This window comes from Tamandua tetradactyla, chromosome 7 (genome assembly GCF_023851605.1).
Source record: "Tamandua tetradactyla isolate mTamTet1 chromosome 7, mTamTet1.pri, whole genome shotgun sequence".
NCBI classification, from domain to species: domain Eukaryota; kingdom Metazoa; phylum Chordata; class Mammalia; order Pilosa; family Myrmecophagidae; genus Tamandua; species Tamandua tetradactyla.
This window is the reverse complement of record NC_135333.1, coordinates 18,585,039-18,603,212: the sequence shown is the minus strand read 5'-3', so window position 1 is coordinate 18,603,212 and position 18,174 is coordinate 18,585,039. Positions and strand designations below refer to the sequence as shown.

General features: G+C 38.6%; 1 protein-coding gene across 1 annotated transcript in view; it reads left to right on the top strand.

The window, feature by feature from the left end:
* Positions 1 to 17,592, top strand: part of LOC143690374 (kinesin-like protein KIF28P) — a 187,815-nt gene extending 170,223 nt beyond the window's left edge. The window contains 1 exon segment of the mRNA XM_077168175.1: positions 15,623 to 17,592. Within this exon segment, the coding sequence (XP_077024290.1) occupies positions 15,623 to 15,775 (153 nt within the window). The 3' untranslated portion in view covers positions 15,776 to 17,592.
* Positions 17,593 to 18,174: the final 582 nt, after the last annotated feature.

Sequence of the window (18,174 nt, the reverse complement as noted above, 5' to 3'; positions counted from 1 at the left end):
CACTGAACTACCCTTGCACCTCTGATACATTGTTTTTCTCCTGCAGTTTTCAGAACTCTGTCCTTGAACTTTGAATTTGACCATTTGACCAAGTTAACAGCACATGTTTTTCTTCATATTTATCCTGTTTGTTGTTATCTGGCCTTTTTGGATGTGTACATTCACATCTTGTGCTATGTGTGCAATTTCTCTGTCATTATTTCTTTGAATATTCCTTCTACCTATTTCTCTTTTACTTTTCCTGATGGGATTCTAGTAATGCATTATTGTTAAGCTTAACAGTGTCCCAGAGGTCTCTTTGGTATTTTCCTTTTAATTAAAAAACATATTACAGGAAAGAAACAAAAACATTCTTAGTATATGCTCATTCCGTTCTACATATATGATCAGTAATTCACAATATCATCATATAGTTGCATATTCATCATCATGATCATTTCTTGGAACATTTGCATCAATTCAGAAAAAAATAAAAACACAACAGAAAAATAAAATAAACCAGAAAAAAAAAAGATTATACCTACCATACCCTTTACCTCTCACTTTCATTGATCACTAGCATTTCAAACTAAATTTATTTTAACATTTTTTCACCCTATTATTTATTGTTGTTTCATATGTTCTACTCGTCTGTTGACAAGGTAGATAAAAGGAGCATCAGACATAACGTTTTCACAATCACACAGTCACATTGTGAAAGCTATATCATTATACAATCATTCTGAAGAAACATGGCTACTGGAACATAGCTCTACATTTTCAGGCAGTTCCCTCCAGCCTCTCCATTACATCTTGGATAACAAGGTGATATCTACTTAATGCATAAGAATAACCTCCAGGATAACCTCTTGACTCTGTTTGGAATCTCTTAGCTATTGACATTTATTTTGTCTCCTTTCACTCTTCCCCCTTTTGGTCGAGATGGTTTTCTCAGTCCCTTGATGCTGGGTCTCAGCTCATTCTAGAGTTTTTCTCAATCCCTTGATGCTGAATCTCAGTTTATTCTGGGATTTCTGTCCCACGTTGCCAGGAAGGTCCACACCCCTGGGAGTCATGTCCCATGTAGGCGGGGGAGGGTGGTGAGTTTGCTTGTTGTGTGGGCTAGAGAGAGAGACCACATCTGAGCAGCAAAAGAGGTTTTCTTGGGGGTGACTGTTAGGCCTAATTGTAAGTAGACTTGACCTATCCTTTGTGGGGTTAAGTTTCATATGAACAAACCCCAAGACTGGGGGGCTCAGCCTATAGCTTTGGTTGTCCACACTGCTTGTGAGAATATCAAGAATTCAGCTTGGGGAAGTTGAATTTTCCCCCGTTCTCACCATTCCCCAAAGGGGACTTTGCAAAAACTTTTCCACTCACTGATCAAATCACTCTGGGATTCATCGGGGCATCACTCTGGACAAACCAACAAAATCTCATGTCCTATTCAAGGTTCCATGTACTTATATTGTTCAACCAACTAGCTACATAAGTTATATTAGGAAATGCACTAGTCAAGATAAAAATTTTGTATCAAATAAACATTTTTTGCTTTAGTCTCACACATAGGTTGAAATTTTGAAATATTAATTACCATCTATTTTCAGCGCCCTGAAGTAATGACATTCCTTTGTTCTTCCTCATGCAAAAACATTTTTTAAATTTGTACATTTAGTCACCATCATTATACACTCTAGGCATTCCTAGATTACACCATCTCAATTTTTATCATCTATCTTTCTTTGTGATTACATTTACGCCCCCAGCCTTCTTCCCTCTGTCATTTTCACACTCAGCTTCATTCAGTGTTTTAACATAATTGAATTACAGTTAGGTAGTATTGTGCTGTCCATTTCTGAGGTTTTATATTCAGTCCTGTTGCACAGTCTGTATCCCTTCAGCTCCAATTACCCAATATCTTACCCTATTTCTATCTCCTGATGGTTTGTGTCACCAACGAAATATTCCAGTTTGTTCACTAATGTCAGTTCCTATCAGTGAGACCATACAGTATTTGTCCTTTAGTTTTTGGCAAATCTCACTCAACTTGATGTCCTTAAGGTCCATCCATGTTGTTACATACTTCATAAGTTTATTCTGTCTTACAGCTCCATAATATTCCATCATATGTATATGCCACAGTTTGTTTAGTCACCCATCTGTTGATGGACATTTTGGCTGTTTCCATCTCTTTGCAGTTGTAAGTAATGCTGCTATAAACACTGGTGTGCAAATGTCCATTTGTGTCCTTGCCCTCATGTCCTTTGAGTAAAGACAGCATATAGATGGGTCCTGTTTTTTAATCCATTCTGCCAGTCTATGTCTTTTGAGTGGAGAGTTTAATCCATTAACATTTAGTGTTATTACTGCACAGGTAGTACTTTCTTCTATTTTGCCTTCTGGATTTTATATGTCATATCTAATTTTCCTTCTTTTTACCTTTACTTGTAGTATTCCTTTCTACACTCTTCTCCACACCTCTCTCTTCTGTCTTTTTGTATCTGTCTCTAGTGCTCCCTTTAGTATTTCTTGCAGAGTTGGTCTCTTGGTCACAAATTCTCTCAGTGATTTTTTTGTCTGAAAATGTTTTAATTTCTTTCTCATTTTTGAAGGACAATTTTGCTGGACATAGAATTCTTGGTTGGCAGTTTTTCTCTTTTAATAATTGAAATATATCATCCCACTGTCTTCTCGCTTCCATGGTTTCTGCTGAGAAATCTACATGTAGTCTTATTGGGTTTCCCTTTTACATGATGGATTGCTTTTCTCTTGCTGCTTTCAAGATTCTCTCTTTCTCTTTGACCTCTGACATTCTGATTATTAAATGTCTTGGAGTACGTCTATTTGGATCTGTTCTCTTTGGGGTATGCTGCACTTCTTGGATCTGTAATTTTAAGTCTTTCAAAGAGTTGGGAAATTTTCATTGATAATATCTTCCATTAGTTTTTCTCCTTCTTTTCCCTTCTCTTCTCCTTCTGGGACACCCACAACACGTATATTCATGTGCTTTGTATTGTTCTTCAATTCCCTGAGTCCCTCCTCATATTTTTCCATTTTTTTCCTTTTATTTTCTTTTTCCTGCCGGATTTCAGATGTTCTGTCCTCCAGTTCACTAATCCTATGTTCTGCCTCTTGAAATCTACCATTGTAGGTTTCCATTGTTTTTTTCATCTCCTCTACTGTGCCTTTCACTCCCATAAGTTCTGCGATTTGTTTTTTCAGACTTTTGAATTCTTCTTTTTTGTTCATTCCTTGCCTTCTTTATATCCTCCCTCAATTCATTGATTTGGTTTTTGATGAGGTTTTCCATGTCTGTTCGTATATTCTGAATTAATTGTTTCAGCTTCTGTATCTCATTTGAATTGTTGGTTTGTTCCTTTGACTGGGCCATATCTTCAATTTTCCTAGTGTGATTTGTTATTTTTTGCTGGCATCTAGGCATTTAATTACCTCAATTAGTTTATTCTAGAGATTGCTTGCACTTCTTTTACTTTAGGTTTTCTTGCTGGATGAATTTGTTGTCTATCTGTTCTTTGACATTCAGTTCAGTTTTATCTGGACCTCTAGCTTAAGTTTTGTTTAACAGAGAAGAATTTTTCAGTTCTTGTTTTCTTGTTTCTTGCCCTGCTTGTATGGTGCCTTTCCCCCACACACACACACTTAGGTGGGTTTACTTAGGTATTATAGCCCCCAGGAGACCAAACTGGCCTCCTATCAGGAGGAAGGAGTCACCTGCATCGGTTTTCCCCAAAGGTGAGATCCAGCAGGTTGAAAGACTTTCCTGTGAAGTCTCTGGGCTATGTTTTTCTTATCCTGACCAGTATGTATATGGTGCTTGTCTGCCTGCAGGTCCCACCAGTGTAAGATGATGCGGTACCTTTAGCTTTGGCAGACTCTCCCTGCTGGGGGTGTGGTGGAGACAGAGGAGAGATTGTAGGCTGGTTTTAATGGCTTCAAATTACCAAGCCCTGGTATCTGAATTCCTTGAGGGAGGGATTCCACCTGAGTTGGGCTTCACCCCTCCCCTGGGGAAGGCACATGCGCCAGACAACACTCAGATGAGCTTGTTTCTCCCTATGCTAGGGCAGTTGCAGCCTGGTAAGCCCTGACGCTGTATCCAAAGGCAGTCAAGCCTTTTTAGAAACACAGCCACAAAAACCTCTGTTTCCTTTTTTTTTTTTTTTCTTTTTTCCATCAGCCCTGCCCTCTTGGTGCCGGGGCAAAAATGAGCAACCTCTGCTTTGACCAGGTTCACCTGAGCTGTGGGCCTATTTTTAGTAGTCAGAATTTGTTAATTAATTCCACAATTGGCATTTGGTTGGGCTCAGCCCCTGCTGCTGGTAAAGTCTCTTTCCTTTCCCCTCAGGGAAGCAACCTCTGGGGGTGGGGCACCAGCCGCCGTGGCTTGGGGAACTCATGGTTCTGGGGGGGCTCACAGCTGGTCCAGCTGGTCCAGACTGGGGTATGCTGTGTGTCCAGTCACTGACGTGGTCCCAGGAGCTGTTCTGTACTGTTTATGGTTATTTAGTAGTTGTTCTGGAGGACGAACTAAAATGTGCACATTGTTAAGCTGCCATCTTGGCCCAGAAGCCCTATTTTCCCTTTTTTGAATTCTTTTTACTTTCTGCTCCTCCTCATGACTCATGTCGTTTGTCAGCAAGTTTGCTGAATGTTTCTTCTTCCATTTCCAATCTGCTGTTGAAATCTTTCTGGGCATTTTTCATTTTATTTATTTATTTTTGGGTCATTAAGAAAATGTTTCTCTCTAACAAGATTCTCATATTGCTCTTTCCTTGTTTTCCTGATACCATTTAGTTTTTTCCCAGCATTTTCCTTCATCCCCTAGAACATTTTAAAGATACTTTTATAAAAAGTCTTTGGTATATCCACAGACTGGTCTTTCTTGGTGCTTTCTGGATTTTTATCATCTTCCTTTGGAAAGACCATCATTTCCTATTTCTTGTCTCACAGTCTTTTGTTGCACAATGTACATTTTAGTGTTTTATCGCATTAACTCTGGGATTTATTCCCTGAGATGTGTAAACAGCTGATAATGTGAAAGATTTTCTTGAGTGTCAGACTTCCTATCAGGGTATTTGTACTGCCCAAGGCAAATACAAAGTACAGAGTTCTCCTTGTCTTTTCTGGGCCTTTGTCTTATACTGAGCTTGTTAGTTGCTTTGGAGCTTCTCTGTTTACAGGAATTTGAATGCCCCCTCTATTTAACAGGAGACAGACCTTCTCCCTCTTCCTGTTGTTTAAAAAGGTGATCCTTTTGCCCCAGGTTATCTGCTTCAATTTTTTTTTTAACATGGTCAGGAACCAGGAATCGAACCCGGGTCTTCTGGCATGGCAGGCAAGCATTCTTGTCTGCTGAGCCACCATGGCCTGCCCTTCAATTGTTCCTTACATGGTTCTCCTTATAGTTTCAAGCTGCTTTCACCTGGAGGGCAAATTCTGGGAAGGGTGGGGCATGGCAGAGTGGAGTTTCTCAAGCAATCTTTCCAAATGAGATTAAGGCCAGGGACTCACAAAGGGGACAGAGACTGGCTCCAAACTGTCCTAGAGAGGGTATTAGGAAGGGTGCCAGAGGCCTCTTCCACATCTCCCCAAAGGTGCACTTTCTTGACATGCCCAGCAAATGCAGCTTTTGAACTATTCTCCACAAACTTGAGGATGCATAATGTCTTTAAATCTCCTCCACTGCTGCTTTTGTCTGAGGCTGGCGGAACAATGGCTGCCCTCAGTGAATGGCCCCCACTGACCTTAAGTTGCTGATCAAAAGCCTTGATCAACGATCCACTGTGCCTACCACTGATCTTGGATGAATGGATTTCTGAGTCCCTTTCTGTCTTCAGAAGGCCAGAGCCCAAGACAACGTGCCATAGAGAGTGGGAAAGGGCACCAGTAGCTGCTGCATGGAACAAGCAGTTTACTAATCTTTACCATAACTTACCTGCCTCTTCCTTCCACTTTTCCCAAATGTACAATATTTCATTGGACTCCAGATCTTTGAAATATTCAATACAATTCCTGCCTGTTTAATGTTGTTCAGGTGGAGGCTTAATTCTGAGCTTCCTAATCTGCCATCTTCCCACAAATTCCCAACTTTATAGAGTTCTTGTCACAAATGACATATTTATGTATCATGGATCAAAGCTACTGATTTATCATTTTTTATGTACTTGAATTTTTGTTCCTGTAAGAAGTAAAAGGTGGATTAAAAATCACAAATACAATAGTTCTAGCATTTATCCTTAATCATCTTGTTACCTCTATCAGAGATCTTTACTTCTTCCTGGGGCTTTGATCTCTTATCTAGTGTCCTTTCCTTTCAGCCTGAAGAACTCCCTTTAGCATTTCTTATAGGGACATCCAATGATGGTGAACTCCCTCAGGTCTTCTTTATCTGGTAATGTTTCAATCCCTAACTTTTTTTCTTGGATGGTGCAAGAGTTTATATAAAGTACAGTCAACTCCTTTTCAAGTGCAACAAAGGTTAAGAACATGACTAAATTAATAGTTCACTAGAGTTGGAAAGCTTTCTGTTAATGTATTTTTGCATTAGTTTTAAAGCTTTGTTATCTATTTAATATGGAACCCACTAACTATGCCTAATTTTTTTTTACATATGACAAATGTCTGTCTTTCACAAGGGCACTTTCAAGTATTATTAAATTTTGCATAGACCTTAAGAAAATTTGAATTCCTCAAAATACACTGTACAAGATTTATAGTCCTAATCACTCCTTTTCCTTAGTTTTTGTTTCATGCCTTGCTGAAAAGGCAATAGATCCCCTCTATCTGCCACCTACTATTTGTGAATGAAAATGGTTTGACCATCTTTTTCACCATCACAAAGTTCTGTCTCTGTATTTGAAGTATCTCAAGTATCTTGCAAGATTTATCCACTGTTGGATGCTATATAGTCCCTTTTCTACCCACACAAGATTCCAAAGAACATGTTTCTTTATTTAGTTTTTCATCAATGACAAGGCTTAAAAAAGATTTTTCTTATCTTATTTGTTACACTTAGAAAATCTTATTTTTGACTGGACTCAGACTTACAGGTAGAAGCTCTCAAAGAGGACAACCCTCTGTCTCTTGGCAGTCATTCCTGTCACTTTTCTTTGGTCACCTTCATTCTCTTGGATGGAAGTTTAGCATAGTCTGTGGCCTCTTCCTTATTTTCCTAGTATGCTGTTTCTTTAGGGCAATACACCAACATTTATATTGCAGAACTCATGGAGCAAAAAGATGCTGAATCCTGGGCACTTTGGTCCTAGGTTTCTTACCTTCTTTGTTCAGGGGCTTTCTCACAACATAGTAGCAGACATCATCTTCTCTAGAGAGACTGAAAAGTTTGCAGATTCTGCTAGGTCTTTTGGGATCCAGGCAACAAGGCATAGTATTAGCCCATCTAGGAATAGACTTCTCTTTTATTTATGGTAACCAAGTTGAGAACACTCAGTTTGACATCCACAATGCAACCCTGAACAGATTTGCACTTTCTTTCTCCAGTTCTCCTTGGTTTATAACAGGAATACCCCTGTGGTAGTTAGGTTCAGGTGTCAACTTGGCTAGGTGAACGGGCCTAGTTCTGCTGCTGTGGATGTGAGCCAATGGTACGTGAACCTCATCTGCAGCTCATTACATCTGTAATCTTTCAGTATTCTCTCTTTATCCCTGGCCTTTGACAGTGAGTATAATGTACTGTGCCATGGGCCTATATGAATTTTTTGGATGTGTATAGTCACGCGTTTTGTTAAATTTGGGAAATTTTCCGAAATTTTTCATGAAGTTGAATTTAAACGTTTAGAAATAGGTAGAGGTCATGGTAGCACATTATGTTGAGTGAAATTAAGAGCAATGAATTTTGTGTGTAACTGTGGTTGAAAGGGGAAGTTTAGAGTCATAGGTCACTACAAGGGAAGACAGAAGTTAATATGTGGGCCTCCTGTATACACAGTGATCCTTGTGGTGGATGATTTCTATGATTAACAGTACAAATATTAAAAAGTTTTTTCATGAACTAGAACAAATGTACATCACTATATCAAGGAGTTCATCACATGTGGCATGTGGGAGAAAATGTACCTATTGCAAGCTATGAATTATAGTTAATAGTAATATTTTAATATTCTTTCATCAATAGTACCACACCAATGCTAGAGGTCAAAAATGAAGAGGATAAGGACTACGTGATGTTTCGGGTTTTTGTTGTTGTCTAGAGTAATGAAAACGTTCTGAAATTTACTGTGCTGATGATGAATGCTCAACTATGTGATGATACTATGAGCCGCTGATTGTATACTTTGGATGGATTATATGTGACTATATCTCAGTAAGATTGCATTTAAAAAAAATAAAACAAATAAGCAATACCTGGAAGAATATATTTATAATATTTATCACCAAGGATTAGTATTCAGAACATATAAACAATAATTCCTTTTTTTCTTTTTTTAGGCATGGGCAGGCTCCGGGAATCAAACCCGGGTCTCCAGCAAGGCAACTATTCCTTTTAAAATAAGAAAAAGACATGGTGGAAAATGTACTGGTAAAGATGAGTAAGGTCATGGCAAGATGGTGATTTAGTGAGGTGTAGAATTTAGTTAGTCCTCCAGAGTAGCTAGTAAATTGCCAGGAACAGTACAGAACAACTGTTAGGGCTACATCACTGACTGGATATACAGCATACACCAGTCTGGACAAACTGGACCAGCTGAGACCCCACACAGAAATGTAAGTCACCCAAGCCAGAGGCCAGCACCCCGCCCTCATGGGCATGACAGGCTGATTCCTTGAGGGGAAAGGAAACAGACTTTATACTAGCAGCAAGGGCTTAGCTCAACCCACGCTCCAACTGTACAATTAATTAACAAATTCTGACTACTGAAAATAGGCCCCCAGCATGAAAAACTTGGAAAAAGCACTAAAGGTACGAGGAGTTTTTGCCCCAGCAAAGAGGGGGTGGGGCTGATGGGGGGGGAATACAAGGTTTTTGAGTTAGCACAAAATACTAGAAAAGGGCTGAACCCTAAAAAAAAAACGGGGGCACAAAGAGTCTGGAGATACACAGAGCCTCCTACCAACTTAAGCTCTTGATTGACAAACCGAGGAGCAGGGGTCCTGCGTTTTTTTTTTCCTCCTTATTTTTCTACTACTTAACAGCTCACTAGTTACAACTGCAAGGCTCCAGCACTGCCCCAGGCAAAGGCGGAATTAAGCTTGCCTGAGACAAAGTAATTACGCAGGTCAAAGGAGTTAATTCCCTAAAGGTTGTTATCTTCTCCAAGAATAAAGTGGAGCAGCTCAAGTGGAATCCCTTCTTCAAGGAATTCAGGCCCCAGGAACTAGAAAACTGAAGCAATTAATGCCAACCTACAACCTCACCTATATCTCAACTGTACTCCTAGTAGGTAGCAGCTGTTGAAATTAAAGGCATCAAACCATTATACCCTGGTGGGAAACCATGTGCAGACAAGTGCCACATGCTGGGCAGGATAGAAAAAGCACAAGTCTAGAGGCTCCATAAGAAAGTCTGTCAACCTGCTGGGTTCTCACCCTCAGGGAAACTGACACAAGTGGCGCTTTCCTCCTGAGAGGAGGCCAGTCCAGTCTGGGAAAATCTGACTGACATCTGTAATATCTGAGGAGACCCTCCTCAAAAACAGAAAAAAAAAGTTTCATATAGTCAGGGCAAGAAACAAAAGAACAAGAACTGAAAAATTCTGATCAACTAAACAGAACCTATGCTAGAGGTCTAGAATAAGTCGAACTGAATGTCAAAGAACAGATAGAAAAGCCATCCAGCAAGAAATTCCTAGGTAAAAGAGTGAAAACAACCTCCAGAATAAAATAATTAAGGAAATCAAATGCCTAGACACAAACAAAAAATGGAGAGACATACTAGGAAAATGGAAGATATGGTCCAAAGGAACAAACCAACACTTCAAACGTGATACAGGAGTTGAAACAACTAATTCAGGATGTTCAAACAGACATGCAAAATTTCATCAAAAATCATATCAATGAGTTGTTCCCCTTAGATCAGGAAAAAGACAAGGATGTCCACTATCTCCATTGTTATTCAACATTGTGTTCGAAGTTCTAGCCAGAGCAATTAGACAAGAAAAAGAAAAGCAAGGCATCAAAATTGAAAAGGAAGAAGTAAAACTCTCACTATTTGCAGATAATATGAAACCATATGTTGAAAAATCCTGAAAAATCTGCAGTAAAACTACTAGAGCTAATAAATGAGTACAGCAAAGTGGTAGGTTACAAGATCAACACTCAAAAATCTGTAGTGTTTCTATATACTAGTAATGAAAAATCTGAGGGGGAAAACAAGAAAAAAATTCATTTACAATTGCAACTAAAAGAATAAAATATTTAGGAATAAATTTAACTCAAGAGACAAAAGACCTATACAAAGAAAACATAAAAAATTGCAGAAGACCTACATACTATGTTCATGGACTAGAAGACTTAAATATAGTTAAGATGTCAATTCTACCTAAATTGATTTATAGATTCAATGAAATACCGATTAAAATCCCAAAAACTTACTTTTCAGAAATAGAAAAACCAATAGCCAAATTTATCTGGAAGGGCAGGGTGCCCCAAAGAGCTAAAAATATCCTGAGAAAGAAAAATGAAGTCGGAGGTCTCACACTACCTGACTGTAAGGCGTATTACAAGGCTTTAGTGGTCAAAACAGCATGGTACTGACATAAAAGTAGATATATTGACCAATGGAATCAAACAGAATGTTCAGATATAGACCCTCTCATCTATGGACAACTGATCTTTGATAAGGCAATCAAACCAACTCACCTGGGATAGAACAGTCTCTTCAATAAATGGTACCTGGAGAACTGGATATCCATATGCAAAAGAATGGATGAAAATCCATATCTCACAGTTTATACAAAAATTAACTCAAAATGGATCAAAGACCTAAACATTAGAGCTAAACCCATAAACTTTTAGAAGAAAATGTGTGGAAATATCTTATAAAACTTGTCACAGGAGGCGGTTTCCTAGATTTTCACTCAAAGCACGAGCACTGAAAAAAAGAAATACATAAATGGAAATTCCTGAAAATTAAATACTTTTGTGCACCAAAGAACTTTGTCAGGAAAGTAAAAAGGCAGCCTATGAAATGGGAGACAGTATTTGCAAGCCACATATCAGATAACAGTTTAATTTCCAGAATATATAAAGAGATCCTTCAACTCAATAACAAAAAGACAAACAACCCAATTAAAAAATGGGCAAAAGACATGAACAGGTACTTCTCAGAAGAGGAAACAGAACTGGCTAAAAGGCACATGAAAAAATGCTCAACTTCACTGGTTAATTTCACTGGGACATGCAAATCAAAACCAGGAGAGAATCCCAGGGGTGTAAACAGAAATCCTAGAATGAGCTGAGACTCAGTATCAAGAGATTGAGAAAAACTTGACTGAAAGGGAGAAGAGAGAAATGAGACAAAATAAAGTGTCAGTAGCTGAGAGATTTCAAGCAGAGTCAAGGGAGTATCCAGAGGGTATTCTTATGCCTTATATAGATATTCCCTTTTCAGTTTAAGGTGTGTAAGAGAGGCTAGAGGGAAGCCTGAAACTGTAGAGTTGTGTTCCAGCAGCCATGTTTCTTGAAGATGAATGTATAGTGATACAGCTTTCACAATGTATGTGATTGTGAAAACCTTGTGTCTAATGCTCCTTTTATCTACAGTATAGACAGATGAGTAAAAAATGTGGATTAAAAATAATAGGTGTAACAAACGTTAAACTGAGTAGACTGAAATACTAGTGGTCAATGAGAGGGAGAGGTAAGGGATATAGCATATATGAGTCTTTTCTTTTTATTTCTGTTTCCAGAGTGATGCAAACGTTCTAAAAATTGATCATGGTGATGAACATAGTACTATGTGATGATACTGTCAGCCACTGATTGACACCATGTATGGAATATTTGTATATTAAGAATGTTTGTGTTTGTATGTTGTTTTGGTTGTCAATTAAAAAATACAAAATAAAAAAAACCACAAGATATCAACTGACACCCACTAGAATGGCCATTATAAAAAAAAAACAAAAACAGAAAATGACAAGTGCTGGAGAGGATATGGAGAAAGAGGCAAACTTATCCACTGTTGGTGGGAACGTAAAATCATACAAACATTCCAGAAGGCAGTTTGGGTTTCCTCAGGAAGCTGAAATATAGAATTGCCATATTACGCAGCACTCCCATTACCATGTATACATTCACAGGACATGAGGGTAAGGACACAAATGGACACTGGCATACAAATGTTTATAGCAACATTATTTACAATTGCCAAGAGATGGAAACAGCCCTAATGTCCATCAACAGATGAGTGGCTAAATAAGCTTTGGTATATACATACGATGGAATATTACGCAGCTCTAAGACAAAATAAAGTCATGAAGCATGTAACAATGTGGATGGACCCTGAGGACATTATGCTGAGTGAAATTAGTCAGAAACAAAAGGATAAATAACAAAGTGCTGTCACTAATATGAACTAATATTAATGAATGAACTTGGAGAATTGAAGCTAAGAACACTAGTTTTCAGGAGGCAGAAATAGAGTAGAGATTGGGCAATTGGTGCTGAAGGAATACAGATTGTAAAATAGGACTGATTGTAAAAACTAGAAATGGACAGGACAATACTACTTGATTGTAATACAATAATGTAAGTACACTGAATGAAGGTGAATGTGAGTATGACAGAGGGAGAAAGGCTAGGACAAGTATTAAAGCAGAAGGAAAGACAGAGGATAAAGACTGAGATGGTATGATTTAGGAATGCCTAGAGTGGACAGTGATGGTGATTAAGTGTACAAATTAAAAAATGTTTTTGCATAAGGTAGGACAAGTGAATGTCAATTTTCAGGGTGTTGAAAACAGATGGTATATGGGAAAAAGTACAATCAATGTAAGCTAGGGTCTATAGTCAACAGTAACATTGTAATATACATCCACTGAATGTAACAAAGGCATTATGCCAAAACTAAATGTCAACAGGTGGGGGGTTTGGGAAAGGGGTATGATTTCTTTGTGAAAGAAAAGGAAATGTCTTCAGATAGACATGGTGGTGAAGGCATGTCTATACACTGAGGCTAGACTGTATGATGTGTAAATAAGACTATTTAAAAATGAACACAGAGAAACAAGTGCTAGAGAAAATGCTGAGAAAGAGATGTACCTATTCAGTGTCGGTAGGGAGATGAAAGGTACAGCCCCTTGGAGAGTAGTGTGGTGGTTCCACAGGAGGCTAGGGCTGGGTTTGCCATATGATCCTGAAATCCTGTTGCTCAGTTTATACCTGGGAGAACTGAGTATGGGGCCAGGAATGTACATTTGCACACTGGTGTTCATGGCAGCAGTGTTCCCAATGCATAATGAATGGAGGTGGCCTAAGGGTAACAATTTAGGAATGGAAGGGGAACTATGGTATATACATACAATGGCCTACTAGGTGGCCTCAAGAAGAAGCTGTGAGGCATGCAACTAGGTGAATGAACCTTAAGAGCTGTATGTTGAACGAAATGCCAGGAACAACAAGACAAATATCATGCCTCAATCACATGAACTAACTATTATATAAATATTCAGTGAACAAAAGTCGAGAACATGTGCTATCACATTCGGGTTTACTGTAAAGGGTCCTACATTGTAGGTTCTTACAGCAGTCACATATATTCAGGACATGTAACCATTAACTCTAAATTCTGAGATACTGAGCTGTCTGTATATAACATGGTCTTTCTCAGAAACTTTGGGTATTTATGTGACATCTGAGACTCAGAGTTAGAGCTCTGAAGCTATGAAAATCAGCAGTATCACATATAGGAACTGTTCAAAAAGTTGAAAAAGTGATAAGACTTTGAGTAGAGATATGAATGAAGCTGATCTAGACAAGACTAAGATATAACAGAAGACTGGGTATAAAGGATGATATCGTCCATATTTTAAAATTTCAACTTCTGTGTGAGACTAAAGAGAGAGATGTTTATTTGGTGCAAAATTTATATTTTGGGTAGTCCATTTCCTATTTAACTTGCATGGTCAGTTTATTTGAACACTGTTAAGTACATGGAATCTTGAATAGGGCATGAGATTTTATTGGTTCTCCAGGTTAATGTGATGCCCCGATAAATTCCAGAATGATTTGGACATGAATAAAGAAGTATTTGGAGAATTCCTGATATTCTCACAAGCAGCAGAGACAACCAAATCAATAGGCCAAGTCCTTGGTCTTGGGGTTCACCCCTATCAAACTATCCTGCAAAGGATAGGCTAAGCCTACTTAAAATTAGGCCTAAGAGTCACCCCTAGATAGCCTCTCTCCCTAAGCCAAATCAGCAGGTGAACTCACTGCCCTTCCTCCTATGTGGGACATGACTTCAAGGAGTGTATATCTCCCTGGCAATGTGGGACAGAAATCCCGGGATAAGCTGAAACCTGGCATCAAGAGATTGAGAAAGCCTTCTTGAACAAAAGGGGGAAGAGAAAAATAAGACAAAAAGTTTCAGTGGCTGAGAGATTTCAGACAGAGTCAAGAGGTTATCCTGAGGTATTCTTATGCATTATATAGATTTCGCTTTTTAGTTTATGGAGTATTGGAGTGGCTAGAAGGAAGTACCTGAAATTGTTGAGCTATGTTCTAGTAGCCTAGATATTTGAAGATGATTGTATAAAGATATAACATTTACAATGTGACTGTATGATTGTGAAAACCTTGTGTCTGTTGCTCCTTTTATCTAGGGTATGGACAGATGAGTAAAATATATGGATAAAAAATAAGTAATGGGGGGATAAGGGGTAAAATAAATTGGATAGATGGAAATACTAATAGGGTCAATGAGAGGGAGGGGGTGAGGTGTATGGATGTATGGCTTTTTTCTTTTTCTGGAGTGATGCATATGTTCTAAAAAATGATCATGGTGATGGATATATAACTATGTGATAATATTATGAGCCACTGATTGTACACCAGGTATAGAACGTATGTGTATGAAGATTTGTCAATAAAAAAATTACAGTAAAAAAAATGAGCAAAGGATCTGAACAAGTATTTCATTATTAGTCAGGGAAATAAAAAATGAGACTCCATGACACAAGCTGCTCTCTGCATGTCTCCATTCTAAGCAAGTATTGCTACCATCTCCTCTACTGTTAAGTCACTGACACTCTTTGGCCCTCAGGTATCCCCACATTCACTTTTCAGAAGTACCTGCTTCTATGGGAGTAGAGATACATTAGCAAAACTTACCCATTATAGAGTCTCCACACCCATGGGTTCCTTTGCCTCCTTCAGAACTTCTATAGTATTAGAAGAATAAATTACATTCCAATTTGAAGTATTTGGATTATTTCACCAATTTCCCCTATTGGCAACTAAAGCAACTTTCTGGAAGCCTTCCTGAAAGAAAGTTGTGTTCCCAGGTCATTACTGCCTATGCAGTACAAACCACTAACAACTGACAAATGATCTAGCCCAAAGGAAAACTTTACTGGGCACCTCCCTCCTGTATACACAGTATTTTTACTTGAATGACATGAGGTTTACTGTTATCATTACTTTTCTCCCCCTTATTTTTTAGGAAGATGATCAAGGGCTTCGATCATTTGTACAACAACAGTCACAAATGTTAAAGGATTTTGGGGACCTACCTGAATCCAGCTTGTGGAAACTGAAAAATGATGTTGCTCTTATAGTGAAAAAGAAGAGAGAATGTTTACTGCATATCAAATAGTGAGGATACAACAACTGAAAATTGACATTTGAGACCTGAGTTGTGCAATTATGTGTATACCTAATGGGCTTAATTAACTTGGTTATTAGAGCTACTTATTCAACCCATTTCCTTTATAACTCTCAAGCAAAACTACTTTCCTTCAAAAATCCTATAAAAATGAATCTATATCCAAGGTGGATTTGAGGTGGGAGATACTGAGAATGGTTAACACTCTGAGATCTAGATCAGACTGCCTGGGGTTAAATCCTTACCAACTTTGTGATCTGGGGCAAATTATTTCCCCCATGAAGCCTCTCCTCTTTCCTCATCTGTTATAAGGGAATGATAATAGTACCTAGCCCAGGTGGTTAACGGCTATATAGCACTAAGAATGGTCCATGGCAAACAGAAGAAATTGATAACATCTGTCATTAATATTTTTATGGTAAACAAGTTTGGACCTCAAATGAAGCTTTTTTCCTTGCTGTCAAATTTCTTGCTGTCAGACCTAAAGACAATTATTATATGCCCCTTATATTCGTACCCTTGTTTTGGACACAATTAACTTTCTAGCTCCACTCACTTTCTCTCTTCATAGACTTATTTGAAATACATTCAATTCAATATGCAGCATCAATATCCGTCATAGGACCTGGTCATTGCAGGTGCCTAGGATGGGAGAGATTAAGATGGTTAGAGAGAAAGTCATCCTGGAGTTAATCACTCCTGAAGCCAATCTTGAGTCCACAAAAGATTAATTGATGCATCTTCCCGAGTAAAGGACTGACAGGCACTTAGTGCTCTGGGGAAAAGCCATAAAGAACTCTTTTGTAGTCAGAGACTCCTAATAATTATATTGGACTGACCCAGTGCATAAATGTGCCAAGTACTAAGTTTTAACTCATTTAATCCTCACAATAATTCTATGAGTTTTGGCACTATTATGTTCAACATTTTGAGGCTTTAAACTCTAAGTAACTTACTCAGGTCACCATTGGTAAGCAGTGGGCTGATTCTGGAGAATGCACTCCTAATCACTAGGGCCTGCTGCTTTAATAAGCAGGACTGCTATGGGGAGAGGCTGGACTGATTTGCCTAAGACTTCTAGGAAGAAACGAGGTAATATCCCAATCCTTGCTCCATAAGATATGAAGTTAGGAAAATCAAATAAAATGACCCTGAACTTTTACTGACAGGAAAGGCTATCAAGGACTCCAAAAAGATGTCTCCATGGGAAGGTGGCAAAATGTGGGCTGGTGATTTCAGTGTAATATCAGAGCCCAAGAGCTTATAGGAAAGGTCTGAGTTTTGTGCGCAGCTCAGGTCCTAGATGAGTGTGTGCTTGTAAACTAACAGTAGCTTGTAATCTTGGAGCCAAAGTATGGAGCTCCACATGATGATGGCAGGGGCAGGGCAGCAAGGCATGTCTAAATCCTGGAAAGCCTCTGAGAAGCAGAAACAACAGGGTGGTTAGACTTTCCAGTTCTCTGCCTGGCTGCTGAAAGCAGGAAAGGCTTCTCAACTTGGATTAAGTATCAAAGTTCTTGGGCAATTTGGGTAGTGGGGAGTATTCAAGAGGATAATATCATACTTTCTGCAAATGAGGGCATGTGGAGCCTTCAGAGATTAAAAGGAAAATTAGGGGACAAGAGAGATCAAATGGAATCAAGAAGCTATTCTGGAGGCCAACTCTTATGCAAGCTTCAGTTAGATAGCACTAATTGTCCTGGTTTGCTAAATCCCAATCAACATCACTCCTGTTGACTCTTAAGAACACTTAGGGCTTGGACTGAGACTCTATAAAGGTTTCATGCACTAGGTTTACCTTCCTGAAACATAATAACATAAAACAGAGGGTTCCTAGTTCAGATAGGTCCTGAAACTCAGAGGGACCAGCCTCTCTAAGATTATCAATTAATTACATCCCACTATCCATTAGTGTGGGCACCCCTTCTCAACATGACAGGTATTGCCCAAAGATCCCTATAGATTGAGAGAAGGATTATAAGATAAGAGGAGATATAGTAAGAAAGAATGGGATGTAACAAACAAGAATGGCTGCTGAATCACTATATTAAGATTCCTTCTAGCCTCCAGTGTTTTGGAGCAGCTAAAAGGAAAAAGCCGAGATGTGGAATGGTAACCCACTGCAAACTCTGGGACATGTTCTGTAACTCCTTTTGTTGAAGTGTGCTTTCAAAATTGCTTTTTTCTTTCTTTGCTTTGTATATATATTTTACAATAAAAAAAAGTTGAAAAAAAAAGAAAATTAGGATGTGACTATGCTTGTATTTCACGCTAGAGAGTAGGGTCACAATGCCACCCTTATAGATCAATGTCATTGGTGGAACAAAACATAGTAAAGGCAAAAGTATACACTACAAAGCCAGGAAGAACCCATATTGAACAAGAAGCTT